Below are 25,840 nucleotides of genomic sequence, written 5' to 3'. Positions count from 1 at the left end.
GTTCAACAGGTATATTTAAAGTTCTTACTTTCTTGTAAAAAAAATGTATAAAGTTCTGTTTAATAAATAACAAAAAAAAAAACTGGTTCTGGTTCAAAAGTGAACTATTTTTTTCTTAGCAGTCTCCATGCCTGGTCAAAAACATAAACAAATCTTCAGCGTTTAATCGGAAGCGCTGTCATTGCGACTAGCGGTTTCTAAATATGCGTTTGGTAAGTCATCTTGCCAATAAACAAACAATCTTATCAGCGGATGTGACTCTCTACTTTACAGTACTGTCTTAGCGGGGACTTGGCCAAGCCATGTTACATCATTACCTTCAAGGGTCTGCGGATAATGCTCGACTGTGGATTGACGGAGCAAACGGTGCTGAACTTCCTCCCGCTGCCCTTTGTCCAGTCCTTGAAATGGTCAAACCTGCCCAACTTTGTGCCCAGTCGGGATCACGATCCCCAGATGGATGGCGAACTGAAGGATTGTTGTGGTCGTGTGTTTGTGGACTCCACGCCGGAGTTTAATCTGCCCATGGACAAAATGCTGGACTTTAGCGAGGTGGATGTGATACTTATCTCGAATTATCTAAATATGCTTGCGCTGCCGTACATTACGGAGAACACCGGGTTCAAGGGCAAAGTCTATGCCACGGAACCAACGTTGCAGATCGGACGGTTTTTCTTGGAGGAGTTAGTGGATTACATTGAGGTGTCACCCAAGGCATGCACCGCTCGTCTTTGGAAGGAAAAGCTCCACCTGCTGCCGAGTCCCTTGAGCGAAGCCTTTCGTGCCAAGAAGTGGCGCACCATCTTCAGTCTCAAAGATGTCCAGGGCAGTCTCTCCAAGGTGACCATCATGGGCTATGACGAAAAGCTGGACATCCTTGGTGCCTTTATCGCAACTCCCGTGAGTTCTGGCTACTGTTTGGGTTCCAGTAACTGGGTGTTGAGCACGGCGCACGAGAAGATCTGCTACGTAAGTGGATCTTCCACGTTGACCACGCATCCGAGGCCCATTAACCAGTCGGCACTAAAGCACGCCGATGTGTTGATCATGACTGGATTGACACAAGCTCCGACAGTTAATCCAGACACCAAGCTGGGCGAGCTGTGCATGAATGTGGCATTAACAATCCGGAACAATGGTTCCGCTTTGATTCCTTGTTATCCTTCTGGGGTGGTCTATGACTTGTTCGAATGTCTCACGCAGAACCTGGAGAATGCCGGCCTCAACAATGTACCCATGTTCTTTATTTCGCCTGTGGCAGATAGCTCCTTGGCCTATTCCAACATCCTGGCCGAGTGGCTAAGTTCGGCCAAACAGAATAAAGTGTATCTTCCGGACGACCCTTTTCCCCATGCCTTTTACCTCCGCAACAACAAGTTGAAGCATTACAATCATGTGTTCTCTGAGGGCTTCAGTAAGGACTTCCGGCAGGTAGGCCTCTACCTTGAAGAAATCTTTAAACTATTTAGTAATTATAACTTCATTACAGCCCTGCGTGGTCTTTTGTGGTCATCCAAGCCTGCGTTTCGGCGATGCTGTGCACTTCATCGAGATGTGGGGCAATAATCCCAATAACTCCATCATATTCACCGAGCCGGACTTCCCGTATTTGCAAGTATTAGCGCCGTTTCAACCGTTGGCCATGAAGGCTTTCTACTGTCCCATCGACACTTCCCTGAATTATCAGCAGGCCAACAAGCTGATCAAGGAGTTAAAGCCAAATGTGCTGGTCATTCCAGAGGCATACACAAAACCACATCCATCGGCACCGAATTTGTTCATAGAACAGCCCGACAAAAAGATAATAACGTTTAAGTGCGGCGAGATTATTCGCTTGCCGTTGAAGCGGAAACTAGACCGCATTTATATCACGTCGGAGTTGGCACAAAAGATATCACCCCGTGAGGTTGCTGCCGGAGTGACTTTCTCCACACTGACGGGCGTGCTGCAGGTGAAGGACAAGGTGCACTGCATCCAACCATGTGCGGACACCATCAAAGAAGAGACTAGCTCGAATACCAGTGCACCGACCAAGGAGGATGTGCTTAAGAACGTTAAATACGAGTACGGTAGTATCGATGTGGAAGCCTTGATGAAGCGGCTGACGCAGGATGGCTTCTCCAACATCAAGTTGGACCGAACTGGTGGCGCTCTGACACTGAACCTTGTCAACGAGGACACGGTCATCAAGTTCGAGGATAACGAAACGCACATTATCTGTGGCGGAAAGCCAACAACTCGACTTAAGTTACGGGACACCATCATGAAGTGCTTACAGAGTTTTTGAAAACATAAATTTATTATTTACACCTAAAAACCGAAAACACTTAACGCTTAGCTTTTAACATTCATTACCGCAGAGCAACGTTGACAGGTCTCCTGCTCGTCTTTCTCCTCTAGACTGTAGCGACGACAGCGAGGGCACAGCGGAGTTTGGAGAGTTTTTAGGGATATTTCCAAGTCGGAATTATCGGACCGGATAAGGGTTACAGAACCCACTTGCAAAAGCTCGCACAGCTCCGAATCTTTTAAAGTTTTCTCCAGAGTGGGGTGGAGATCTTGGAGTAGATCAAGTTGGCTTCCTTGTTTTCCCTTGATAGTCACAGCCAAATGCCAAGAGTTCACATCGCCAGCTTGCTGGTTAATAAGTCGTTTCACATCGAGCGCTGTGTTAACCACCTTTGTGGCTCTTGTGTCCTGCCATTTGGGATTAGCTCGGATACTTTGCTCATGGAAAGCCCCGCCCGTGGCATCGTAATAACTCCAGCTTTCCTCCACCAGAAAGGGAACAATGGGCCATAAACTTTTGCAAAGCTGTTGGTAGCAGTGGGTAAGCGTCTGGCGAATTGCAAGCAACTCCTGATCATCGCCGCAATACAGGCGATCCTTAATTAAATGCACATAGATCGCAGACACTTGGTTGGCAAGGAAGTTTTGAGTGCAGGCCACCACACGGTTGTACTCGTAGGCTTTGTACAGCTTCTCTACCTAAAAAGAAAATAAGTTACTAGTACAATAAGATCAGTTGATTAGGCTCATACCTCAGTTTCGAACTCAACCAACTGGCTAAGCAAATAGCGGTTTAAATAGCTTTTATCGGAAATTGTTAACTCCTCCTGATTCGTTTGTTTCTCTCCAATAACACCTTTTAGATACCTTAGAGTACCTCGGACCTTACTAAGACTTTCAGCCGCCTGTTGCAGCAACTTATCGCTGACCGTAATCGACATGTGCTGCGTTCCATGTGAGGCAACCCACCAACGAAGAGCATCTGTTCCATACTTTTTGGTTATCTGCTTAGGTGAGATGACATTTCCCAATGATTTGGACATCTTATAGCCCTTCTCGTCCACTGTAAATCCATGTACAAAGAGGGCCCTTTAGGAGATTTAAATTAATTGGTTTTCCTCCAATCATTAACTCTTTACTTACTTGTAAGGAGCACATTCTCGAGCTGCAATGCTCATTAGCAGGGATGATTGAAACCAGCCAGTGAATTGGTCATAACCCTCCAAATACAAATCGGCTATTTTATCCTTTTTCAGCACAGCAGACCAAGTGCTGCCAGAATCGAACCATATATCCAAAATGTCACTACCCTTCACAAGATCTTTGGCTTCATAGCCGAGTTCACTAAGTACATGACCGGGTACAAGTTCCTCTACTGACTTGGCCCACCAGAAGTCAATGGATCCTTCTTGACACAATATCTCGCAAAGGTGCTCGATCAACGCGGAATTAAGTACCACTTTTCCAGTCTGCCGACAATAGAGAACGGGTATGGGAACGCCCCATGCCCTTTGTCTTGAGATGCACCAATACGGTCTCTTTTGGAGCTGCGTAAGCAGGGACTTTTTGCTGGCCTCGGCATTGTTTCGGGGATAGATTTCCACTTGCTCCAAGGCATCTGCAGCAGCAGACTTCAGCTTCTCAGTATTTATAAACCACTGCTCGCTTGCACGAATTATCACAGGTTGCTTGGTGCGCCAATCTATGGGATAGGAATGTTCCAGTTCGGAGGAGTGCACTACATCATTTGTTATGTGCTCTAGGACTAAAGCATTTCCTTGTCCCAGCACCGACTTTCCGCTTAGGAAATCTGGAGCCTCCTTAGTGTAAATTCCCTCTTCATTTACCAAACATTTCACTGGAATTTTTTTGGCCAAACTAACCAAAAAATCTTCTGGTCCATGGGCAGGAGCAGTATGTACCAATCCCGTACCCTTGCTATCCTGGACATGACTGGCGTCGAAGAAGGGTAAATTAGATTGGTCTTTGTCTATTGGATGTTTGTAGCTGAGATGGCTCAAGGAGGCTCCACTTAAATGCTGGACAATTTCACATTTAAACTGCGTATTGGCTTCAAAGTCTGCCAAAAGAGCCGATGCCACGAGATACAGCTCATCCGGGTTGTGATCCGACAACCTGACTAAAACGTATTCCAGAGAGGCATTGTAGCAAATGGCTTGATTACTTGGCAACGTCCACGGAGTTGTGGTCCATACGAGGGCATATAATTTCTTATTTTCGGCTTCTATATCTAAGCCATTTGGATTTAGAGCAAACCGCACATATACCGAAGGACTTATGTGATTGGGGTCATATTCCAGCTCTGCTTCCGCCAAGGCTGTTCTATTGGAATATAACATTAGTGCATTACCTTTTTAGAAACTGTGCAACTCACCTGGAAGAAGGTGACCAGTAAACGGGCTTTAAATCACGATAAACTAGTCCTTTCTCGTAAAGATTGTGAAACATTTGCAATTGATTGACAATGAACTCTGGCTGGAAAGTCATGTAGATATTATCCTTTTTCCAGTCGGCTAATATGCCCCAGCTACTGAATTCCTCCTTTTGGGATTTGATGGCCTCCAACGCATAGGAGCGAGCTGTAGGACCATAATAAGGCTTAGAATTTGTTTTGCTTACATAAAAAACTCTCACATTTCTTTCGGATTTCCAGAGCATTTTGACCCGGTGCTGTGCTAGTTGCCTTTAGTTCAATGGGCAGGCCATGGCAATCCCAGCCGGGAATATAGTTAACCTGCTGACCATGAGCCACTCGCTGTCGCAAGGTGATGTCTTTCAGAATCTTGTTCACGGCATGGCCCATATGTAGTTGTCCATTTGCGTAGGGCGGTCCATCGTGAAGCACAAATGTGGGATGTTTCCCATCTGCTAACTGGTGTTCCTGATACTCATAAGAAGCGGCAATCTTGTTCTGCAAAATACAAATATTAATTAAGGACTTAGTTACTTCATATATCCAAGAACTTGCCTCCAAAATTTGACGTTCTTGTTCTTCACGTTTCACTGTTGACAGGCGGTTGGGAAACTTGGTCTTTGGCAGGTTAATGGTGTCTGTATATTTTTTTGCATCATTTTTAGCTGCTTTTATAGAATATAAGCGAATTCCAACACGAAAATTGAAGACCCTAAGCATTTTGCTGTTGAGTAAGAGGAAGATACAACGTAACAGCCGGCAAAAAGAAAAACATATGTTACTGTGGAACGTAACACTGCTTAGACAGCACTGCTTACACTGCTTTCACTGCACTGTTATGTGGATAGTAAATTCAAAAATTCAATAAAAGTTTGAATAAAAACGAAAAACCCAAAGTGATAGTTTTTAAAATAGGAATTGTTTATAGTAATTTATGGAATGGATTTGAAAATTACAAACGTAACATCGTTAATAAAAAAGGAAACAAAATCTAAAATAAAATGATTACAATTATTTCCGATTTTTGCTTGTAATTTATAAAAAAATGCTTATTTCTTCTCAGGATCTTTTGGCTTATCATTCTTAGCCTTCTCATCCTTCTTCTTGGGTTCCTCCTTCTTGCCCTCCCCCTTGGTAGGCTCATCCTTCTTGGCTTCTTCTGGCTTTGCCTCTTTTTTGTCCTTTTCGTCCTTCTTGGCCTCCCCCTCCTTGGCCGCGCCCTCCTTCGCCGGTGGTGCAGTTTCTCCAGACATAGTGGCCGCCAGTTGGTTGGCCTTGGCCAGGACCTCCTCGGCATCGCCAACCATGTAGAAGGCGATCTCCGGGATGTCATCGTATTCCCCATTCAGCAGGCGCTTAAAGCCCTCCACACACTTCTCCACCGGCACCAACTTGCCCGGGTGACCGGTGAAGATCTCAGCCACTTGGAACGGTTGCGAGAGGAAGCGCTGCATCTTGCGGGCCCTGGCCACCGTCAACTTATCCTCCTCGGAGAGTTCATCCATTCCCAGGATGGCGATGATGTCCTGCAGCGATTTGTAGGCCTGCAGGGTCTTCTGCACCGCTCGAGCCACATTGTAGTGCTCCTCGCCAACAACGTCGGGATCAAGGATGCGGGACGACGAGTCCAAGGGATCTACAGCCGGATAAATACCCAATTCAGCGATGGGACGAGAAAGTACGGTTGTAGCATCCAAATGCGAAAAGGTGGCCGCAGGAGCAGGATCACTGAGATCATCGGCGGGCACGTAGACAGCCTGAACGGAGGTGATGGAACCGTTGCGGGTGCTGGTGATCCGCTCCTGCATGGTGCCCATGTCGGTGCCCAGAGTTGGCTGGTAGCCCACCGCGGAGGGAATGCGTCCGAGGAGAGCCGACACCTCCGATCCCGCCTGGGTGAAACGGAAAATGTTGTCAATGAAGAGCAGCACATCCTGTCCATCAACATCGCGGAAATACTCGGCGATGGTTAGTCCCGTAAGGACCACACGGGAACGGGCACCTGGTGGCTCGTTCATCTGGCCAAAGACCAGCACCACCTTCGAGGAATCATCCTCGAGGGAGATAACCTTCGACTCGATCATCTCATGGTAGAGATCATTGCCCTCACGGGTGCGCTCCCCTGCACCCACAAACACGGAGTAACCGCCATGGGATTTGGCAATGTTGTTGATCAGCTCCATGATGAGCACCGTCTTGCCCACGCCGGCTCCTCCGAACAGACCGATCTTGCCACCCTTGACATACGGGGCCAGCAAATCAATCACCTTGATGCCAGTGACGAGGATCTCTGGCTTCACACTCAAATCGGTCAACTCCGGGGCTTCGTTGTGGATAAAGGAGTAGAAGTCCGACTTGATCTCGCCGCGATCGTCGATGGGATCGCCCACCACGTTGAGGATGCGGCCCAGGACAGACCTACCCACAGCCACACGGATCGGGTAGCCCGTATCGACCACCTGCTGACCACGGCGAAGTCCCTCTGTGGAATCCATGGCCACGCAGCGGACGATGTTGTTGCCCAGGTGATGGAAAACCTATTCAGGGAAATGATATTTGGGTTAAGACAACTGAATATAGAGAGATTTATTTTCAATATTTAAAATTTAAATATAATGTATTTAAAAATAGATTTTTTAGTTTAATAAATGTTTAAATAACATCTTAGATTTAAAAAGAAAATTTTTATTATCTTAAATCAACTTTCAATAAAAATGTTTTCCTTTATAAAATTTATAAAATCATTCAAAAACCTTACCTCAAGCACCAGGTTCTCAATAGGAGCATCCATCACCTTGAGGGCATTGAGCACCTCGGGAACCTCCTCCTCGAAGTACACATCAATGACAGGACCGATGACGGCATGGATGACACCCTTGCGACCGCTCATCTCCAAGGCTTTACCTCCGGCAGGCTTATCATCCTTGCATTCATCCTTCTTCTTGACCAACTCAGCTTCCTTGCAAGGGTCCTCAGGCTCGATATCGCACTCATCACCTGACTTATCCTTATCCTTGTCCTTATCTTTATCCTTATCTTCCCAAAGCGACATGGAGGAGTGAAGGGATCGAGTGCGGAGGGAAAACTGGCCAAGATTACCAAAATGGCTTCCACCTGGAGCCCCATTTGCTTGACCAATTTTCAAACCAATCCTGGCGCATGCTATCGTGGTTTTTCTTTTTTAGAGAATACTAAGCTAATACAATAGGTTTACTGTTACCTGTGGCCACTTTTACCCATTGCCCCAACATTTTTATTTAATATTCTTCCTTTTTTTTCTTCCGCTCGTAAACGTCTTCGCAGCAAATTAATTTGGCTTGTAATGACTGCTCCTATTGACAGATGACAGCAACGCATACTAAAGTTCATCGCTTAAATTGGCTTCAGGGATTTTGCTATTTGTTTTTTAACACTTTTTTTTATAGAACGATAATGGAATTTCAATATTCAAATTTGTGTTCTAATCAATCAATCAGTTAAATCGATCAGTTAAACTTTTCAGTTCCTAAATTGTTTTCAAATCAATGGTATTCAAATCAAAAATTCATTTTGCACTATATTACTTTAATTAATTATGATTTAACTGAACATTTTGTTGATTTTTAAAAAGTATATATTTTTTTTAAGTTTTTACTAAAATGTGTAGATTTTAGAAAAAAATTATACTTTATACTATACTTTTTACTTTACGAAAAGATATCGTTATATTTTTTCTAATATGTATCTCTGTTATAAATTTAATCAAATTGTTTAAAAATCTATTGATGTTAAAATTCTTTAAACCAGCATCCTCTTTATCCATAATCGGTTTCTCCGATATATCCATATCCGGTCTCCAGCTAGATCCCTATAATACCTTTCCAAGGGTTGCATTTTAAAGGTTGCCAAGGTTACTGACTACCAAACCCTAAACCCAAAACATTAGTGTTCACAAGCTCCTGGAAAATGGACGTATTATCGCATTATAGCTCACCCGTGGTAGAATTTCCGGCAACCCAACCTCTGGAAAAGCAGTACGCTCTGGTGGACAACTGCACGGGCACCGATCCACCTCCACCCAGCAAAGATGCCGCCACGGGAACGCAGGAGAAGCTGCATGTGGCCACACAAACGGAGCAAAGGGTGGCCAACAGCAAGGATGTGGAATACGATGAGAGGGCTCTGGCCAAGTGGTTGCGCCAAATATGTCCGATGGTGGAGCGGGAGCTGATGAATCCCACTCCCTGATGGAGGATCTAACGATGAGCCAGTGCCGCTTGGAGGAGGAGCTCCAGGTGTTCACGTACCAGAAGCTGTCGATGGGCGGGGCGGATAACTCTCAAGGACTCGCCATTTGGCTGTGTGTGCACACCAACAATGCTCCCGTTCTGGTGGCCACCACGGTGGCTCCCCACGATGACTGGTGCGAGCATGTGGATCAGCAGCTGAAGCTCTTTGTTCCCCAAAGGATGTCCAATGGCAACCTGGTGATTTACACTGAAGCCAAAAGCCTGCCCTTGAAATCCTGCCTAAGAAGTCTCTGCACGAATCCGTTCAACAAGAACATGTTCGCCGGTTCCACCATGGATGGTGAGCTCTTCATCTGGCTCTATGAGCAGGCGAGAGGTGGAGATGCCAGTGTGGAAATCAAACAGCTATTCAGTGTTTCCTCGACCCAGGGAGCAGCTGTGGCTCTGGACTGGCCAAGGGAACAGTTCCTGTTGGCCTGCTACCCAAATGGCAGCGTTCGTCAGTGGGATTTGAGCAGACAGATGACTCTGGATTGGGAGTGAGTAACGATAGGCCAAAAAAATACTTGTAGTTGTTAAATAACAATTATAACAATTATTAAATAATAATCCTGATAAATAGAAGCTTAATGAAATATTTATTAAAAAATTAAATTTCCATTAGGTACTCCCTTCCTGCAACGGTTACCTCCGAACCCACGGCTTTGGTTGCCCTAGGAATAGATGACTTCGTGCTAGGCACTAACGATGGTGGCGTCTACCGATGCTGGAGCACCGGTCGCCAGGCGGCGACCAATAAGCAGGTCCAACTGCTGGCCCTCCGAAGACACCGCTTCATGGTCTCCACGCTACTCCGAACAAAGATGGGAGGCAACCAGTTCGTTCTAAGCTGCGATCTCAGTGGTCAGGCTTTCTATCATGATATGCGACTTGTAGATGAGGTAATTACATCAACTAACAAACCAATTTATCATTTAATATCAGTTTTTACGGTGCTAAGCAGGATTTGGCCCAGTTGATAGTGCAGATTCCATTGCCATTCAAAAACGTTGTCGCCTGCAGCCGGGACGGGAATATCATCTACTGTCCAGCCGCCGATGGAGCTCTGGAATATTATAGAGTGAGTGATGGAGCTCACGCCCATGTCAAGGGAGGACTGCGTGGCAAGGGAAGCCTCATCCGAAGTAGCGACAATGGGTAAGCCAAGTGCACACAGAAATAAAAACAAAACAGATTTTACAATCGTTTCCCTTGCAGTCGCTGGTTAATTACAGGTCTCTACGGAGATGAGTTCCAGATTTTCTACGTAGAGTTTTAGAAAAAAAGAACATTTGATTTCTCAGTTTTTGAAATAATCGCTTGTATTTGCATGACTGCTTATTTTAATATGTACGGTTTCATCTTCTCTTAGGTTTGCTATTTACACGAGTTTATTTTAAAATTTCTCAGATCTCTAACAAATACCACATGTAAATATAGACTATATATTGTATAAACAAGAATTTCTTTGTGTATAATTTTGAACGAAATGCAAAAAACTTAAAGCCATTTAGAAAATGTTGCATAAAAAAAGGACTTGTTTTTGGGGATCTCGGTAAAACGGCGCCTTCTTCATACGATTCATAAAATAAAAATTTCTCTATATCAACTATTAAACATTCCACAGTGTACACTCTTCATCAGACTCAGGGTGGACATATAAAAATAATATGTAGTGTGTAGAAAAAGTGTTACAATGACATAATTACAAAATGGCAAAAAATGAATACACATTCTTTATAACCATTTGCCTAGCGTAAAATAAATTATACAATTAACATTAACGAGATATATGCGATATATAAATATATAATAGAACTGCACACAATTTTGCTAAATCTCTCACGTTGGAACGTCCGATCCTAACTGTCCTAATCACGCGATTCCACTCAAATCAACTTCAGTCCACTCTGTATCCACACGTTCAACTTTTCACTTAAGCTTAAATTGCAATCAGCATTTTGCACATATCAAATATTGTTGTTTGCGATAGTTCACATAATAATAACTAGAAGCAGCGCTCGCCCAGCTTCTGATTGGCTGTTAAATTCAGTTGAAGAGCACCGTATTTGGGTCTTCATTATCCATCTGCTTAACATGTCGCAGCACATCCTTCTTGGTAATTACGCCGAGTAGGCGACTGCAATGGATGGATTTTAATACATGTCAACGGGTTGTGATTAAATAAAACTCACCCGTTGTGTGTTACCAAGGTTTGTCGCAGTCCCAGCTTGCGGAACATGTCCACTACCGTTTCCATTGGCGTTTGATCCGTGACTGTGATCGGCGCCATGTCCAGGATCTTTTTCAGTTTAAGCGGCTGGGGTCCCAGGTTTTGAATAGGCTGGGTCGAGGTAAATAATACTATGGAGCTGCTGCTGATGCCCTCGATCAAACGCTTGGCATTGCCTGAAAATTACATCATTTAAGTATGCAAACATATCTAAGAGTTGTATGACTTACCTATAGCCAAGTTAAGATCCCTGCGCAGCACAAATCCAACCAAATATTGATTTTCCCGGGATACCACCACCGGATAGCCATTGTGTTCGGTTTCTTTTAGTAGGTTCTCCACGTCGTCCACCGTCATGGAGTCTTGGGTGATGACATTCAAAGTTTCATTGCGCCTGAGCGGGAGTTTAATTTAGTTAATTTGTTCAAAAGGTTAGCCACTTTTGTATACTCACTTTGGCTGCATCACATCCGCTGCCAGAGTGGTGTGCGCAAACTCCTCCTTGCTGTCTAGGAACGGATAACCATTTAGCGCAATGTGCGCATCGTATATGCCTTGCCTGCCCAGAGCATCGCCGACCCACTTGGAGGCCATGGCAGCTGCCATCAGTGGCACAATATACCGTACTCCGCCCGTCAGTTCGAACATGATCACCACCAGGGAGACGGTCATGCGAGTGACACCTCCCAAAACGGCTGCTGCTCCAACCACCGCGTACAATCCGGGTGTAATGAGATTGCTGTCCGCACATTCACCGGTGAAAAACCAGATGTTCGGGTAGCTGTAGGCAAACTGTTCCACGCCAATGCCCACGATGCGACCCATGATAGCTCCCAGCAACAGGGACGGAATAAACAGACCAGCCGGCACTTTCATGCCAAATGTAAAGATGGTCAGGGCCAGTTTGAGTATGAAAGTCAGCATCAGCAGCCAAATGGAGCTGTAGACGCCGGGACCAGGTTCCGTGACTTCGATAATAGAATTGCCCATCGTGATGTTCATACGCTTGTATTCACTAAAACAAAAGTAAACCATTAAGTTTTGTGTAACAATAGCAATTCTCAATATAAGTGACTTACCACAAGGGATTGGTCACATCGCCGGGAGAGCACTTGCTGACCAAAAGGAAAATCAACTCGTTCATGTTCATACGGGTAAAGGGATTTGGGTAGCAAATAATGCCAGTGACCAGGGTGACGAACAGCACCTCCATGACGGGGTACTGACCCAGCTTGCTGAACTTCCTGTAGCGGCACCACCACAAATTGGCTTTGATGAAGAAAGTTCCAATTACACCCTGTAAGTAAAATAAAATGAATAAAGCACTTTACTTAAGACAACATTGAACTTACCCCCATAATTCCCAGAAACACAAAAGGAATGAGTTCAAAGAATATCCAGGGCTTATTGTACTCCACGAAGAAGAGCACGGAATGCTCGTTGCCAAACGGAGTCAAAGATCGCAGGACGAATGCGGCAATCAGAGCACAAAAGAAGGAGCGCCACAACGTTTTTAGCGGGAAATAGTAGGACACTTCCTCCAGCGAGAAGAGAACGCCACCGATCGGGGCTCCGAAAGCCACGGAGACACCCGCCGCTGCAGCTGCCGAAAGAATCTCACGCTTCTTGGCTTCGTTCCGACCGTATTTGGGGAACAGGTGCGAGAAAATGTTGCCAATACAGCTGGCAATATGGACCATGGGTCCTTCCTTGCCCAAAGTGAGGCCAGCGGAGACGGACAGCATCAGGCCAACCGATTTGATCAGCAACGTCCATTTGCCCAGGTAGCCGCGAATGATGAAACCCGACAAGATGGTTTTTATCTCCGGAATACCCGATCCGCAGGCATATGGCGCAAACATTCGCACCAGCGAGGCGCTAAGCGAAGCGAACAACAAAGCCCACAACACATACCAAATGTAAGCAACGATATATGGTCCGGTGCCATTGCGGTCCAGGCCAAAGATTTCCGGCCAGGTTTTCCACTAAAATAGAAAGCTGTTTAAAAGGTATTTCTCCAAAAGCTTTTGCTTACACTTACCGTCGAGCAGTTGCCTTCTTCGAACACCGACTGCTTGGCCGGATAACAGCATTGTTCTCGATTAAACCAAAAGGCGGGTGGACAAATGCCATGCTTCAAATCCGACATCCAACTGGCTCCAATGTCCACCATGCCCGCCACACAACCCGCGGCGATGCCGACGAGCAAGACACAAAGCCAACCAGATCCGGCATCAATCGAACCCTAAAAGAAGAAAATAAACTGAGTAAGGTGATACTTTAGAAAAGAGATGATTTTCTACCTTAATGAGGTCCCATAAGGAGTCCTGCCTCTTCTTAACTATATAGCGATGCCGCATTCGGTCCCGGGCAATGTCCCGCTGCCAGTCGATGGTGTGGAAATCTTCGTACTGTCCAATGCCAGGAATATCATCTTGTACATCCGAGGAACCATAGAAGGATAGTGCTCCTAAAGCAAAAAACATGAAACAAATAAACATTTTCGTTCTGACACTGTAAGCTTTGGTTCATATTGTCTAGATTGAGTGGCATTAAACTTGATTATTTTAATTTAAATGGTATTGATGTCAAAGTCCACAGGGAAAGAGCTATAACTTAAAGCAATGTATATACGTGAAGATTCAGAGATTTTAGTCAATTTTTATGGCATTTTTGCTAATTTATTTTGATTACTTTATTCTTTCCACTTCGAATCCCAATAAAGATTGTATTTCTATCGTTTAAGCTGGCGCTAACATCATCATTTTTTTTGTGATTGAAAGTATTTGTGTTTACCCAACAAGTACAATGAAATTCAATTTCATTCTAATCAATAAGCCTTAATAGAAATGCCAGCTGGTTGTTTGGACAAGTCAGTGATTATTTTTCTAAATTACTATCACGTGTGCAAACTGTTGGCTTGTGTTGGTGTGTATCTATCACATATCATGAATTAAACTTGAATCCACCAACTGTCGCGACAATTATTCACATGTCTGTATGCTAATGATCGTTCGTATTTAATTGAATTGCCCAGAGAGCGAGTACAGCTGTGCCACGCTACCACGAAAACAGGGAACCGGCGACGACGAGGTGGAGGTGACGTCGCCTTACTCATATGATCATGATCTTGATTAACACCACAGACAGTGTCAGTGGATGCTTTACGCAATGGATCTCTCTTCTGAACTCACCGTCCATGGGATCGCCGAAGGCACTGTGAGTTGGCACATGCTGGTGGTGATGCTGGTGCATTGTCCGCTGATTGTGATGATTGCCTCCGATGCCCGAGTGTCCAAAATCTCTCTCTGTGTCCGATTCTGTGGCGGTTTCCCGATGATAACCGCTGCTGCTTCCGCCTCCGCCGCCGATCACGTCGCCCGGACTGGAGCGCGGTGTGATGTCGATCATGTCCTCGTCGTCGGTACCCGGTGCCGTCAACGAGGTGGTCAGCTTGGTGTGCTGCGCCAGCGGGTGATCGCGAAAAGATCCGTCGATGTCGCCGTCGCCGCCCGCTCCGTTTGTGTGGCCGTTCGACTGAAAAATGCGGAAAATAACGAGAAAGTGTGAGATACGGTTTCGAGATTTGGAGATAGATATATGTAGGTTGGCAAGCGCTTTGTTTACGCGTTGACTTTGATAAGATTAAGATCTTGCACAGAGCGCACCCGGCATACAAATTTTCTGTACTGAGAGCTACATTTAGAAGCATTTCCGCCCCCTTATGCCGAATAGTTCATAGAGTACTTCTGTAATCAGGGGTGTCGCAAAAGCGTTTATCTTGTGTTTTATAGTTGAATTCTAACCAAAAGAATAAGGAGAAAGACATTGAAATAAAGAAAAAAAAACTTTGAAACTACAAAATTACAACTTTATTAAAAAATTTAAAAAAAGTATATTTAAGCTGTATCCAAAACACCTGGAGGTGTACCGAAACAGGCCTTTCCTCACTTATTTGTTAAAAAATTAACCTGTATTTCTGGTTCTTTAACCGACATTCATTGTGCTGCGTAGGTAATACAGATAGGTGGAAATCCCCATGGGTTTATCACGTACGGTGCGTACCTTTTTCATCACCGTTTGGTAGGCCGTTATGTAGCTGTTGCCTTCTGCGGCAGCCTCTCTGCTGCCCTTCAGCGGAAACTTTTCCATAGTTCACTCCAACACTACGTGAACAATTTTATATAGCTATCCAAAATTTCGTTTTGCTCTTTTGCGTTGCAGTAGAGCAGAGCAGCGGCAGAGCCGTAGCAGAGCAGCAGCAGCGCAGTTGCAGCGCAGCGAGCGTACGTCACTAAGTACAAATACAAATACACAAACAGTTGTTCGTGGGGCGAATCACTTTCTTTCCATTTCACTCGACCCGCGGATATAAACTCGATCTCGTCGGCATTGAGATGACTCGAACAGGTATTTGTTGGATTATATAGTACACATAACGTTGGTTAAGTGCTTACTTTGTGTGCGAAATATTTTATTTGCAAAAATCACAAATTCAGTATGACCAAAGCGTGCAAGGCATACAAATACGGAATTAACAGGTAACGATACATAATCGATTTTGTATTCGATAACAAAACGTTGGAAATCGATTTTTAAAGAAAACAAATTCAAAACAAATTTTGATTTGATTTTTTCTATTGAAAAGTTAGAAACCCTTGATTTTCACAAAGTTTTTTTTTGTACAAAAAGAATTTTATTCCTTGTGTAATTTTGGTTTGTTATTTCAAGTGTCGTTCAGCCCTATGTTATATTTTGACGGACCCGGCGCGGTCACACTGCTTATTTTGTTTACGCCGTACGCCAAACGGATTGCAGTTGGCCAACAACAAGCTGCGAGAATAAACTATCGTCATGGCCGGCTTCGTGGCGGTGCACACAGGTTCGTATTTAGCCAAGGCGGTTCCGTTCCGATCCGCCGGGCAGACGGCAGACAGATGATTGATGACCGCCATCCGTTTTCAGGGGCTGGGAATTGCATCGACGAAACCAAGTACCAACGGGTGATTAAGGAGGCGTGCCAGCGAGCCACGGACATCCTACGGAATGGGGGATCGGCGATGGATGCCTGCGAGGCGGCTATTGAACGACTGGAAAACTGCGGCTACACAAACGCCGGCTACGGCTCCAATCTCTGCTTGGACGGATCTGTGCAGTGCGATGCGGCTATAATGAATGGCTCCACGCTGAATTTTGGTGCCTGCACAAACGTCAGTCGGGTGAAGAATCCCATCCAATTGGCACGACGCATCTGCGATGCCCAGTCCAGTCCACAACTACTGGAGCGCATACCGCCAATGATCCTCGCCGGCTCTGGAGCCGAAAGATACGCCGACGAGGTGGGCCTCTCTATGGTGGATCCGGCCGTCCTTATCTCACCAAAGGCCAAGTTCCAGTTTAATCATTACAAGAGCAAGTACGATCTGGTGGTGAACAGCAGACTGAGCAAGTCGGCCTCCGAAGAACCGGAACCCGTGCCAGAACCAGGAAACGAAGTGGAACTGGCCGCCGCCCTGGACACCGTGGGTGCAGTGTGTGTTGATGGGGCGGGCAACACAGCGGCCGGCTGTAGCTCCGGCGGAATACTCCTCAAAGTGCCCGGCAGAGTGGGCCAGGCGGCGACCTATGGAGCCGGCTGTTGGGCCACGGATACAGACGAACTAGCCATCGCCACCTGCACAACCGGCAACGGAGAGTACCTGATGAAAACGCTGCTGGCCAGGGAGATCTGCCACGGGGCCTTTATCAGCGACTGTGCTGTGACCAGTCTGCATCGTACGTTTAAGCAGAAGTTCCTCGACTCACCATTGTTGCCACGGCAGCAGGATCTCTACGCCGGCGCCCTGACACTGCTCTATTATCCGGGGCAGAGCAGCGGCGAGGTGATGTGGAGCCACACGACGCAGTCGTTTTGTGTCGGCTACATGGCAACCAATCAGAGGGTGCCAAAGGTTCGTACGCCCATCCATCATTTTCCGTTTTAGATTTGGATTTCGTTTCTATACCTATATCTAATTCGGTGTGTTTATGTTTTGCAGTTTGTGCATTCGCCGCTGCCCACGTACAGCGTCCCGGGCCGATCGTGCGTCGTCAATGGCCACAATTTCCATTTGCGCATTTAAACGCGGGGCTGGCCAACTAGCCCCCAGCCACATCGTCCCGCTGCTCCTGGCCCAGCTGCTCTGCATCTGCAATTCATTTGATTTAATGTTTAATTGCCGCGACAATCGCTGCCAATGGCATATGGCAGACGAAATGAAAGCGCCGAAGGTGCCGGGGCAGAATTATGTATATGCTGCTTTCTCTCGGCGAAATATTAATATAATTAAGCGAAAATTTTTATTGTAAATTCTCGTAGATTGTAGTGTGTGCAGTACTAGTAGCAACGAAATAGGATTTCGAATATTGTTCCCCTCTCGGCGAACCGGGTGCGCTAGATAAATCAGCCGGCGGCATGCGAGTCGGTTCGGAATATCATATTCGAGTGGGCATATGTTTGTATCCGTTTGTATATTTAGACGTGCTGACTTGTGTGCGCATCTGTGTGTTTATGTCCAAGTGTTTACGGCCATCAATGTACAGAACTCGACCCATTAATTTCAGCTAAGCAGCAGCCACGGCATGCACACACAATATCAAGGTCTCTAGTATCGCGTTGTTGTCCTCAACATGAATATTATTGTGGAAATGCTTTTACTTTTAGCGTAAAACGATTTGTACATACTTACATGCATACACATATGACGCGATCTGTTTTAAACAAAAACATTCATACGTATTCATTTCTCCGTTTATGGGGTTTCGGCTAATAATCCTATGGTATTTCATGGCATATAAATTGCTAAACATCTCGAGGCTTTTTGAAACTACATAGAGTGCAGCCCTCAGTAAGCGAGTTCCATTAGCTGATGATTTATACTGCCTCAGTTGGTGTCCTTGACTTTAGTCATATATAGAATACTTTAAGATCCGAATAACGTATAAACAGAAATAACTCTATGTATATTTAATTTAATATTATTTTTGATTTATTAAATGCTTACTAAAGATTGTATACAAATCTAACAATTATTTTTACTTTGCAGACATTCAGGAATTCATTTTTGTTTCGATTGGAAATTTATTCCGTGGTAGCATCACTTGACGGGGAAACAGTTGTGGTGGCGTCAGCTATTGTAGTAGTAGACTCTTCCGTTGAAGATGCAATAGTAGAAGATTCAGTAGTGGAAGAGTCTTCAGTTGAAGAGGAAACAGTAGTGGTAGAATCTTCACTTGAAGAAGAAACAGTAGTGGATGCATCAGAAGCGGTAGTATCTTCCGATGAAGAAACAGAAGTAGATGCGGTTGTAGTGGAGTCATCTGCTGAAGATGCCTCCGTATCAGTACTACCAGAAACAGTCGTTGTAGAATCCTCACTAGTAGAAGACGTTGTTGTAGTGGTAGTCGTGGAAGTTGAGGTGGTCGTTACCGAGCAACTGGTGGGCTTGGTGTTCACACACATGCTAGTGGTGGAATCGTAGTAGGGCGTTTTGGATGCACAGGTCATGTAGAGGGCCACCCAGCTGGTTCCTGACTTCTGGCAGTACAGGTAGCTGCCGCACGTGGAGTCGTCGGTGTTCCTGGTAAAGAAGTATGAGGGACTGGTAGTTGGCTCGTTATCTGCGCAAAGTTGCTGCTTTTGCGTGGCACTTGGCGTTGTTGCCGGAGCAGCTGTCGTTGTGGTGGCCACATAGACACTATTGCTGCACGTATAATTCAAACTCATCTGAAAGGCAATAAAAAATGTATCAATACAATGATTGATTGATAGAAACCCAAAAAGACTTACAAATTCAGCGGCACAGGAAGGCACACAAACGGTTTGATAATCGGTGTAGGCTTCCACAGCACAAATCTCATTGGCAGCGCAACTGTAGACGGTGGTGGTCAGTAGGGTTCCGCTGGAGGAGCAACGGGCAAACTGCGTCTGGCTGACACAAGCGTATTTTGCGTCTGTCGAACACACTTCGCATTCAGCGCCGTTTTCGGTAGAGGTTCCACATACATCCAAGACCGTTGAGGACAATTCAGAGCTATCCACACAAACCTCGTCGGAATTCGAGCAAACCTGATCCGTAGGACAGTTGATCACATCTCCAAATGGAGCATTTTCTAAAAAATTAAAAATAATTTACCCATAAGTATCAAAGCATTTTTAAAAATTTTTGTTTGAAAAATAATAAAAGTAACATAATTTTTTTTATTTCTTTTCTTTTACTTCTTTGGTTGTGAGTGATCGCTCTCAAGTAAAATCAAGAATCTTTACTTTCCAAGGATCAAAGACTCCTTTTCAGGACTTACTCATGCAATTCTGATACGAAGTCTGGTTAATGCAGTAAACAGCATTATCCGTCTGGCACACCTGACAGCTCTGGGCCTCCACATAAGATAGTCCAAGTGCCAAAATGGCCAAAAGTGCGATGATCCTCTGCATTTTCCTTCGAAACTCTTCGCGGCACTGCTGCTCAAACTGAACTGTAAACTGGATATGATCACGAAAAATAATCGGCCGTCTTATATAGCGGACGAGCTTTACTTGGCAAAAATCATAGATGGCTTCAGCCTTCAAATGTTTATGGATCCTCATGCTTGATAATATTGTTTGGTGTCGTCTGTGCCTGCCAAAAGTATACCATCATAAAGCAATATTGAAGGTCTTTGATGTGCGAGTAATGCGAGTAATGCCTATCAGCAAATGACAGCAACATGTTTTTGCTTATTTTATTAACTTTTTACCTAGAACTACAGTTTATAAACAATTGAAGGTAAGATCATTTTTTTTATTATATCTTTCAGAGGGTATTAAATTTTAGTCGGAAGTTTGCAACGCAGTGAAGGAGACATCTCAGATTCCATAAATTATATATATTCTTGATCAGCATCACGATCTGATTCGAACTAGAAGTCCGCCTGTCCGTCTCTCTGTTTCTATGTAAACTAATCTATTAGTTTTAAAGCTATCTTGCTTATGCAGGGCGTATCGGGCTACTATATCGAGTATAATATTTAAAAGTATTCCTTTTCCAAAATTAATTGTGAATGCAATAACACAGTTATTAAAACTTTTATGGGTTCTTTTTTTTAGTAATAGATACCAAGATTTATTTCTTGTAAATATTCAAATATATGTATATGTACACAAAATATTTATTCTTATTTTGAAGCAATTATTTTAAAAGCAATCAGTTTACAAACAAGCCTGATAACATTTTTTTTGTTGCTGCATTTAATTGAAGAGATACATATGTATATTTCTCCAATTTTCTCACAATCAAACTTGCATATTTTGCAGTAACTTAGAATTTTCTTTAGGTGCAACCAGTAGGCTTGGTGGCCACACACGTGTTTTTAGCAGAATCGTAATAAGGTTCGGTTGAAGGACACGAGAAAAACACGGTTTTCCATTCGGTGTCTGCATTCCTTTGGCAGTACAAATAAGTGTGGCAGGTTTTATCCGATTTGTATATTGTGAAGAAGTACTTGGTGGTCGCTGGAATACTATTATCCGTTGCTGCCTCACTGCAGGCACTCTTTTCATCTTCAACGCTGGGAGTAGTAGTTGCCGGAGCAGCGGTTGTTGTAGTCGTGTATTCACTGTTGCTGCAACTGGCTTTAATATCCAGCTATCAATAAATTAAAAATTAATTTAATTCCGGTTAAATACCTAAGGTTACCTACAAAATCAACAACGCACGATGGCACACAGATGTTGCCATAGTCTTTAAAGGCTTTTAAATTGCAAATCTCATCGGAATCACAATCAAATACATAGGAGTCGATTAAAGTTGAGCCAGAACATCTCACGAACTGATTTTTGCTAACACATGTGTACATTTCCGTACACGTTGCACAACCACCATCTGCGGAATTTCCACACACATCCTCTACTGTATCAGATAAATCAGAACTTTCTACACAAATTGCATTCGCATTGGTGCAAACTGTTCCTGTGGGACAACTAACCACATTGCCAAAGGGATTGTTGTCTGAATGGAAGCTTTTATTATTAAATCGAAAAATTATGAAAATATTTTAAGCACTTACTCATACAATATTTGTAAGAAGTCTGATCGACACAGTAGACATCATTGTCTGATAAACATTCCTGGCAATTCAGCGGCTCAACAACAACTAAGCCACAAGAAACTATAATTAAAATTATTAAAATGTTCTGCATTTTAATGGGAAATAATAAGGATGATACTTTCGCAGAATTGCAAGGCAATTAAAGACTTGAAGCAATGCAACTGCACTCTTATATAGCTGGCAAGCTCAGAAAATAAACTTTTAACAACCCTTTTATGGCTAATTACATCAATTAAGTAAGTATTATTGAAGCTTTTTGTAAGGTATGATTGCTCAAAAAAAAATCAAAAGACATAGAAAAAATGTTTTTCTTTCATAAAAACAACCATAAGATATTTTTAAAAATCTTGCAGCGTTGTCTAATAATTATTAAACAAATAATTGCCAAAAAATAAGGGACACCTGCACATTCCACATGAATTGCTCATCTTCATTGTCGTATAAATCTTATCATCAGTTGAATAAACATCTATTTTAAAAGCTGTCAATAAAGAAATAAACTTTGGAGAACCTTGAATGAAAGATACGAAAGTCAAATTAATTGACTGTTATCTAGACAAAAATAATAGTTTCCGAGAAAGCCAAAAGCCCATTTATCCTTGCCAAGTTCAAAGAACAACACACAAAATTTGCTTGCGATCACATTTATTAAGTTTCGTATTTGAATCAAATTTTCTTAAATATTTTCTCACACAATTTTACATATTACACAATTCAAGTTTTTTTATGTTTTGTTTATGCTTGATTATCGTTTTCCATTTACGAGTAACACAAAATCTCTTAAGCGAATTTAATAAATAACAGAAATATGCGTATGATCATTTGTTTCGTTATAAGCGAAAGTAAATATATAGTACGATGTAAATGTATATAATACGTTTCGAAGTGAAGGAGAAAACTAAAAGTCTGCTTAAATTAAGGTACTCAAAAAATAGAAATAATAGTGCATCTGCAGTGAAAACCACTCTGATCTACAGGATAGCGCCACGGAGTTTCTTTGTTTTTTGCAAACGAAGACTCCTCAGTTAAAGGGGTACTATATAGTACTATAGCTTTAAACGACGACCTCACCGATGCCTATGCATATATATCTGCAGCACTAAACACAATTATAATTGGATGATAACGATTACACTTAGTAAGTTGACGCGTGGGCTGGTTTCCATACATCTCCGGACTTGCCCAACTGGCGGTCTGGATCCTTGATGATATTACACATTGAAATGTTGAACTTATGATTCTGTTGCTTTAAATATATATATATATATTATGTAATGTGTATATATAATTTATATATGAAAAAATATATATATATTTATATACGTATGTAGTTAAACTAATCTGTAATGTAACTAGGGCTCATTTGATGAATATGTTCTCAGTTTGTATGTAAAGGTTTTTGTTTTTCATTTCTCTTCGATCCTTTTTTGCGTATGTTTATGTAAATATAGTTAAGCTTGATTTGTGTTTAAGTTTATTTATAATTTGCTCTATTTCGTATATAAAATTTGACCAAATACATAAGATTTTTGTTTATATAAAAACGAACGAAACAATTCTCAACGATATTTGAAACATGGTTTCACCTAATTCTTAAGGGCCTAACACAAATAATAAACAAATTTAGAAATTTCAACGCGAATATCCCGCTTTCGCTTACATCGCCTTTCACTTTAACACTCTCTTCTCTGTTTTTTTTTTCAGCATTTTTACAGCTGGTAAATAAAGTAAAATTGTTGCTTCTCGATGATATAGGTTCTCAGACATACATACACTGAAAGTAAAACATAATTTCATTTACTTAATTTACTAATTACTCTAATCAACGCGGCGTTCTCCTCCTTCAGGCGATGATTATCCGACTTGTAGGCATCGAGTTGCTGTTCAAACGGATGAAATTGGATACAATTAGTTAATAATAATATAGATAACAAGATTAATATACGATTATGGCAGGGGAAGCACAAGTTCGGGGGGTTAGGAGTGCGTGGGGCATGCTTCGTTAATATATTTTCGGGGTAATGCGGTAGCCGCAGCCACAGCAGCAACAACAACAGAAACAACAACAAACGATTAGTAATTACCTAAAAAATGGAACTCATCTGGACGCCCTAATCTCGAGAATAAAACCACATATCATGCAATTAACCACAAACTACCCTAGAAACATTGTATCTCTGCGAAATCTGATTCGTGTTTTCTTTATGACGCGTGTCGTGTGCTGTGATAAGCGAACTATATAGACGATCGGTCATATAATGTCTAATGGATCTCATGAACTTGGGTGTGCCCGATGTAAGTGTTCCGCTGCTGACATACACCCACCCATAATAGCGTCTTCAAAACAATAAACAGCAATAAGTTGAATAAGAACGACAATGAGCAAAGTTTTGTTTATTTTATATATATGCATATATAACTCAAGATCGGTCGATGGTGTTGTGGTCGGAAACACACAAAAGGATAAACAAAATCTCAGATAAAACTGGTAACAATATTAACAACAAGAGGTATAAATCCATAGTATAGTTTAATAGACATTATTAAATAGTAGAGTATTAAGTAAGTATTGTTTATATGTACATTCAGAGTGTTTCAAAAAAAGGTTTTCTTTGGTCAAATTTTATTTATATAGTTTTTCTAATTTAAATTTAGAATAGATTTTTATTGAAGCATTTTATTATAGCGTTTCCATAATTTTTTAACCTATTCAATAAATAAATAATTTACCCTTTAAGGCGCCAGAAAGTGCTATATACTATTATTCATAATCTTTGAAATACATTTAACGAAGAAAATAATTTAATATTAGCCTAATTCCAACCATTAGAAAAATCAAACACCATTTTGAAACACTCCATGTTACAGTTATAGCTAAAATATATTTTATTATATTCTTTATTATGTGGTATGTGTATAACAACAAAACAACAGCCAGCTCATAATAGTGGGGCGCAGGTTCTTAGAATGGCTCAATTTTTTTTTCAGTGGTGGGGCATTTACCGTTAAGCTTCCAGCATCACCAAAACTAGACCACTTCGCTCTCCCATGATGATCGATACTCTTGACTTATCGATAATCTCGATAAGTTATAGTTATAATTCCCAGATCCTTGGATTGCTATTTGCTGATGCTGCTGTTACTTTCTTTTTCTGGTGGTGGGGACTTGATGATTAATCTCGTTGGTTCCGATGAGCTTTACTTTGATTTACTTTTGATTTATAAGTACTTATAAACAGTACAGTGGTCTGTAGTTCCCATACATGATATAGTAGTTTGATATTCGTTACATTATAAATTCGCAAACATTTCTCCCTAATGCGTATTTTAGATTACCAAAATAGTTGAAGCCGAGAGATAAATATTTTACTATTTAAAAATTAACTACTTTTTAAGTTTGCTGTTTTATCAAAGGGTTTGATTTTTATGTAGTGTATATTAACTCCCAAGGAGATTATCGTAAAGATTAAGGTTTATATTATATTACCGGTGACCAGTCCAAAGCCAATGAGCTCTTAATTTAGCTACGATACATTTAGTTATTGTGTACTCGGTTATGCTTAATATATCAAATATAATATTTTTTTTAACAACATCGAAGTGTGTTAAGTATTGTAGAAACAGAAACTAGAAAAACATCGATGTTTTCCAGTTCTAATATAAAGATATTGTGCTTGTGAGCAGCAAGGGGTGTGTGTGTGTGAGAATTTTGGGCGTATGTGGGCTGGTGCTGGGCAATCTAAATGCTTTTGATCTGCGCCTATTTGCTCTTGGCCAGCTGACTCTGAGCCGAGGTGGTCAGCTTGGAGACGACCCGCGTGAGGGCCCGATTCTCGGCTCGCAGACGGTCGTTCTCAGTCTTTAGCTTCTGCAATAGCTAAAATCACACAAAAAAAAAATAAGGACAACAGCGGCGACGCAAGAAAAATAAGTGGAAAAACGCATGTTTTTATTTTGAGCGATTGCCGATTATCGATTATTTCGACAGTTCGATTGTTTGTTCGATCGATGAGGCGCGTGGGAAGAGAGAGAGAGAAAAGAAAATCAAATTTGAGTGAGCGTTTTGAATGAGAGCGCTTTGGTTTTTTATTTATTTTTTTTAACAATTAGGTGAGTGCGATTGGTTGACGTATAACGATAAACGTGTAACGTATAAAAACGCATGGGGACAATGACCAAAAATCATAAAAGGTGGCGAATGACAGAGCGAGAGATTGAGCGAGTGATGATGAGATGATTTGAGTTGAGATGATGACAGAGAAACATAATGGTCTGAAGATGAGAACATGTCTGATGTCTGTTGTTGCTGTTGTGTGATATGAAACAAACTGATTGAAAACAAATGATCACGAGGCGAAGGAGGTGGATCAAAAATAATTAGGCAACGGAAATCAAAGCGAACGCTTCACTGTACAGCGGTGGGGAAATGGCACAAAAAAGTATACTATACACAGGTCTTGGCAAATCAATTTTAATTTCAAATCAAATCAA

The 25,840-nt window shown here is 42.5% G+C and overlaps 9 protein-coding genes across 35 annotated transcripts in view; 3 read left to right on the top strand and 6 right to left on the bottom strand.

Moving 5' to 3' along the window:
- The first annotated feature begins 130 nt into the window (after window positions 1–130).
- Window positions 131–2,331, top strand: LOC108089561 (integrator complex subunit 9). Its single transcript, XM_017187905.1, has 3 exons — window positions 131–212; window positions 274–1,431; window positions 1,490–2,331. The coding sequence occupies exons 1-3, from the start codon at window positions 204–206 to the stop codon at window positions 2,285–2,287; spliced, it is 1,965 nt and encodes a 654-aa protein (XP_017043394.1). The 5' UTR covers window positions 131–203; the 3' UTR covers window positions 2,288–2,331.
- LOC108089560 (isoleucine--tRNA ligase, mitochondrial) lies at window positions 2,270–5,466 on the bottom strand. Its single transcript, XM_017187904.2, has 6 exons — window positions 5,279–5,466; window positions 4,945–5,221; window positions 4,685–4,889; window positions 3,433–4,632; window positions 3,042–3,378; window positions 2,270–2,988 (listed from the first exon to the last, which is right to left on the bottom strand). The coding sequence occupies exons 1-6, from the start codon at window positions 5,441–5,443 to the stop codon at window positions 2,335–2,337; spliced, it is 2,838 nt and encodes a 945-aa protein (XP_017043393.1). The 5' UTR covers window positions 5,444–5,466; the 3' UTR covers window positions 2,270–2,334.
- Window positions 5,467–5,623: 157 nt separating this feature from the next.
- LOC108089640 (ATP synthase subunit beta, mitochondrial) lies at window positions 5,624–8,060 on the bottom strand. The gene is made up of 3 exons (XM_017188006.1): window positions 7,944–8,060; window positions 7,482–7,885; window positions 5,624–7,260 (listed from the first exon to the last, which is right to left on the bottom strand). Exons 1-3 carry the CDS (start codon window positions 7,972–7,974, stop codon window positions 5,773–5,775), a joined length of 1,923 nt encoding a protein of 640 aa, XP_017043495.1. The 5' UTR covers window positions 7,975–8,060; the 3' UTR covers window positions 5,624–5,772.
- Window positions 8,061–8,659: 599 nt separating this feature from the next.
- On the top strand, window positions 8,660–10,309 carry LOC108089489. The gene is given in 5 exon segments (XM_017187768.2): window positions 8,660–8,945; window positions 8,948–9,491; window positions 9,617–9,893; window positions 9,956–10,149; window positions 10,210–10,309. Coding segments are annotated over 5 exon segments (1,353 nt in total). The 5' UTR covers window positions 8,660–8,668; the 3' UTR covers window positions 10,271–10,309.
- LOC108089488 (H(+)/Cl(-) exchange transporter 5) lies at window positions 10,292–15,746 on the bottom strand. The gene is made up of 10 exons (XM_017187767.2): window positions 15,290–15,746; window positions 14,419–14,761; window positions 13,528–13,694; window positions 13,266–13,469; window positions 12,577–13,209; window positions 12,304–12,521; window positions 11,679–12,239; window positions 11,455–11,618; window positions 11,187–11,400; window positions 10,292–11,131 (listed from the first exon to the last, which is right to left on the bottom strand). Exons 1-10 carry the CDS (start codon window positions 15,374–15,376, stop codon window positions 11,041–11,043), a joined length of 2,682 nt encoding a protein of 893 aa, XP_017043256.1. The 5' UTR covers window positions 15,377–15,746; the 3' UTR covers window positions 10,292–11,040.
- A 125-nt stretch (window positions 15,747–15,871) lies between these two features.
- Window positions 15,872–17,581, top strand: LOC108089491 (threonine aspartase 1). The gene is made up of 3 exons (XM_017187772.2): window positions 15,872–16,106; window positions 16,190–17,175; window positions 17,263–17,581. Exons 1-3 carry the CDS (start codon window positions 16,079–16,081, stop codon window positions 17,344–17,346), a joined length of 1,098 nt encoding a protein of 365 aa, XP_017043261.1. The 5' UTR covers window positions 15,872–16,078; the 3' UTR covers window positions 17,347–17,581.
- A 763-nt stretch (window positions 17,582–18,344) lies between these two features.
- LOC108089490 (A-agglutinin anchorage subunit) lies at window positions 18,345–19,734 on the bottom strand. The gene is made up of 3 exons (XM_017187769.2): window positions 19,565–19,734; window positions 19,053–19,375; window positions 18,345–18,989 (listed from the first exon to the last, which is right to left on the bottom strand). The coding sequence occupies exons 1-3, from the start codon at window positions 19,695–19,697 to the stop codon at window positions 18,345–18,347; spliced, it is 1,101 nt and encodes a 366-aa protein (XP_017043258.1). The 5' UTR covers window positions 19,698–19,734.
- A 601-nt stretch (window positions 19,735–20,335) lies between these two features.
- Window positions 20,336–21,493, bottom strand: LOC108089329. The gene is made up of 3 exons (XM_017187507.2): window positions 21,308–21,493; window positions 20,942–21,249; window positions 20,336–20,886 (listed from the first exon to the last, which is right to left on the bottom strand). Exons 1-3 carry the CDS (start codon window positions 21,438–21,440, stop codon window positions 20,572–20,574), a joined length of 756 nt encoding a protein of 251 aa, XP_017042996.1. The 5' UTR covers window positions 21,441–21,493; the 3' UTR covers window positions 20,336–20,571.
- A 484-nt stretch (window positions 21,494–21,977) lies between these two features.
- Window positions 21,978–25,840, bottom strand: part of LOC108089430 (protein phosphatase 1 regulatory subunit 12B) — a 30,929-nt gene continuing 27,066 nt past the window's right edge. For 13 of the 27 annotated variants that reach the window (XM_017187643.2, XM_017187645.2, XM_017187646.2 and 10 more), the window contains one exon: window positions 21,978–23,229. In XM_017187643.2, the coding sequence (XP_017043132.1) occupies window positions 23,143–23,229 (87 nt within the window). In that variant the 3' untranslated portion in view covers window positions 21,978–23,142. Of the gene's footprint in view, window positions 23,230–23,707; window positions 25,227–25,840 lie in introns of those variants that run through there. The other 14 variants (XM_017187640.2, XM_017187637.2, XM_017187642.2 and 11 more) reach the window with 2 other exon arrangements.

The sequence above is a fragment of the Drosophila ficusphila genome, unplaced genomic scaffold (genome assembly GCF_018152265.1).
Source record: "Drosophila ficusphila isolate 14025-0441.05 unplaced genomic scaffold, ASM1815226v1 contig_286, whole genome shotgun sequence".
Lineage (NCBI taxonomy): Eukaryota > Metazoa > Arthropoda > Insecta > Diptera > Drosophilidae > Drosophila > Drosophila ficusphila.
The sequence above is the reverse complement of the archived record's forward strand: the minus strand, read 5'-3'. Positions and strand labels throughout refer to the sequence as shown.

Excerpts from the sequence above, each read along its gene's own strand:
- LOC108089561 (XM_017187905.1), top strand. Across the intron at positions 1,432-1,489 it reads TCAGTAAGGACTTCCGGCAG|CCCTGCGTGGTCTTTTGTGG; the intron begins GTAGGCCTCTAC and ends ACTTCATTACAG.
- LOC108089560 (XM_017187904.2), bottom strand. The coding sequence starts at position 5,443 with ATGCTTAGGGTCTTCAATTTTCGTGTTGGAATTCGCTTATATTCTATA. Across the intron at positions 4,890-4,944 it reads TCTGGAAATCCGAAAGAAAT|CTCGCTCCTATGCGTTGGAG; the intron begins GTGAGAGTTTTT and ends ATGGTCCTACAG. Across the intron at positions 4,633-4,684 it reads TACTGGTCACCTTCTTCCAG|AACAGCCTTGGCGGAAGCAG; the intron begins GTGAGTTGCACA and ends ATATTCCAATAG.
- LOC108089640 (XM_017188006.1), bottom strand. The coding sequence starts at position 7,974 with ATGTTGGGGCAATGGGTAAAAGTGGCCACAG. Across the intron at positions 7,886-7,943 it reads ATGGGTAAAAGTGGCCACAG|CATGCGCCAGGATTGGTTTG; the intron begins GTAACAGTAAAC and ends AAACCACGATAG. Across the intron at positions 7,261-7,481 it reads TTGAGAACCTGGTGCTTGAG|GTTTTCCATCACCTGGGCAA; the intron begins GTAAGGTTTTTG and ends TTCCCTGAATAG.
- LOC108089488 (XM_017187767.2), bottom strand. The coding sequence starts at position 15,376 with ATGGAAAAGTTTCCGCTGAAGGGCAGCAGAGAGGCTGCCGCAGAAGGC. Across the intron at positions 13,695-14,418 it reads CTTCGGCGATCCCATGGACG|GAGCACTATCCTTCTATGGT; the intron begins GTGAGTTCAGAA and ends TTTTTGCTTTAG. Across the intron at positions 13,210-13,265 it reads AAGAAGGCAACTGCTCGACG|TGGAAAACCTGGCCGGAAAT; the intron begins GTAAGTGTAAGC and ends TTTCTATTTTAG.
- LOC108089491 (XM_017187772.2), top strand. The coding sequence starts at position 16,079 with ATGGCCGGCTTCGTGGCGGTGCACACAG. Across the intron at positions 16,107-16,189 it reads CTTCGTGGCGGTGCACACAG|GGGCTGGGAATTGCATCGAC; the intron begins GTTCGTATTTAG and ends ATCCGTTTTCAG. Across the intron at positions 17,176-17,262 it reads CCAATCAGAGGGTGCCAAAG|TTTGTGCATTCGCCGCTGCC; the intron begins GTTCGTACGCCC and ends TATGTTTTGCAG.
- LOC108089490 (XM_017187769.2), bottom strand. The coding sequence starts at position 19,697 with ATGCAGAGGATCATCGCACTTTTGGCCATTTTGGCACTTGGACTATCT. Across the intron at positions 19,376-19,564 it reads TTCGTATCAGAATTGCATGA|AAAATGCTCCATTTGGAGAT; the intron begins GTAAGTCCTGAA and ends TTAATTTTTTAG. Across the intron at positions 18,990-19,052 it reads CTTCCTGTGCCGCTGAATTT|ATGAGTTTGAATTATACGTG; the intron begins GTAAGTCTTTTT and ends ATTGCCTTTCAG.
- LOC108089329 (XM_017187507.2), bottom strand. The coding sequence starts at position 21,440 with ATGCAGAACATTTTAATAATTTTAATTATAGTTTCTTGTGGCTTAGTT. Across the intron at positions 21,250-21,307 it reads TTCTTACAAATATTGTATGA|ACAACAATCCCTTTGGCAAT; the intron begins GTAAGTGCTTAA and ends GCTTCCATTCAG. Across the intron at positions 20,887-20,941 it reads CATCGTGCGTTGTTGATTTT|CTGGATATTAAAGCCAGTTG; the intron begins GTAGGTAACCTT and ends ATTTATTGATAG.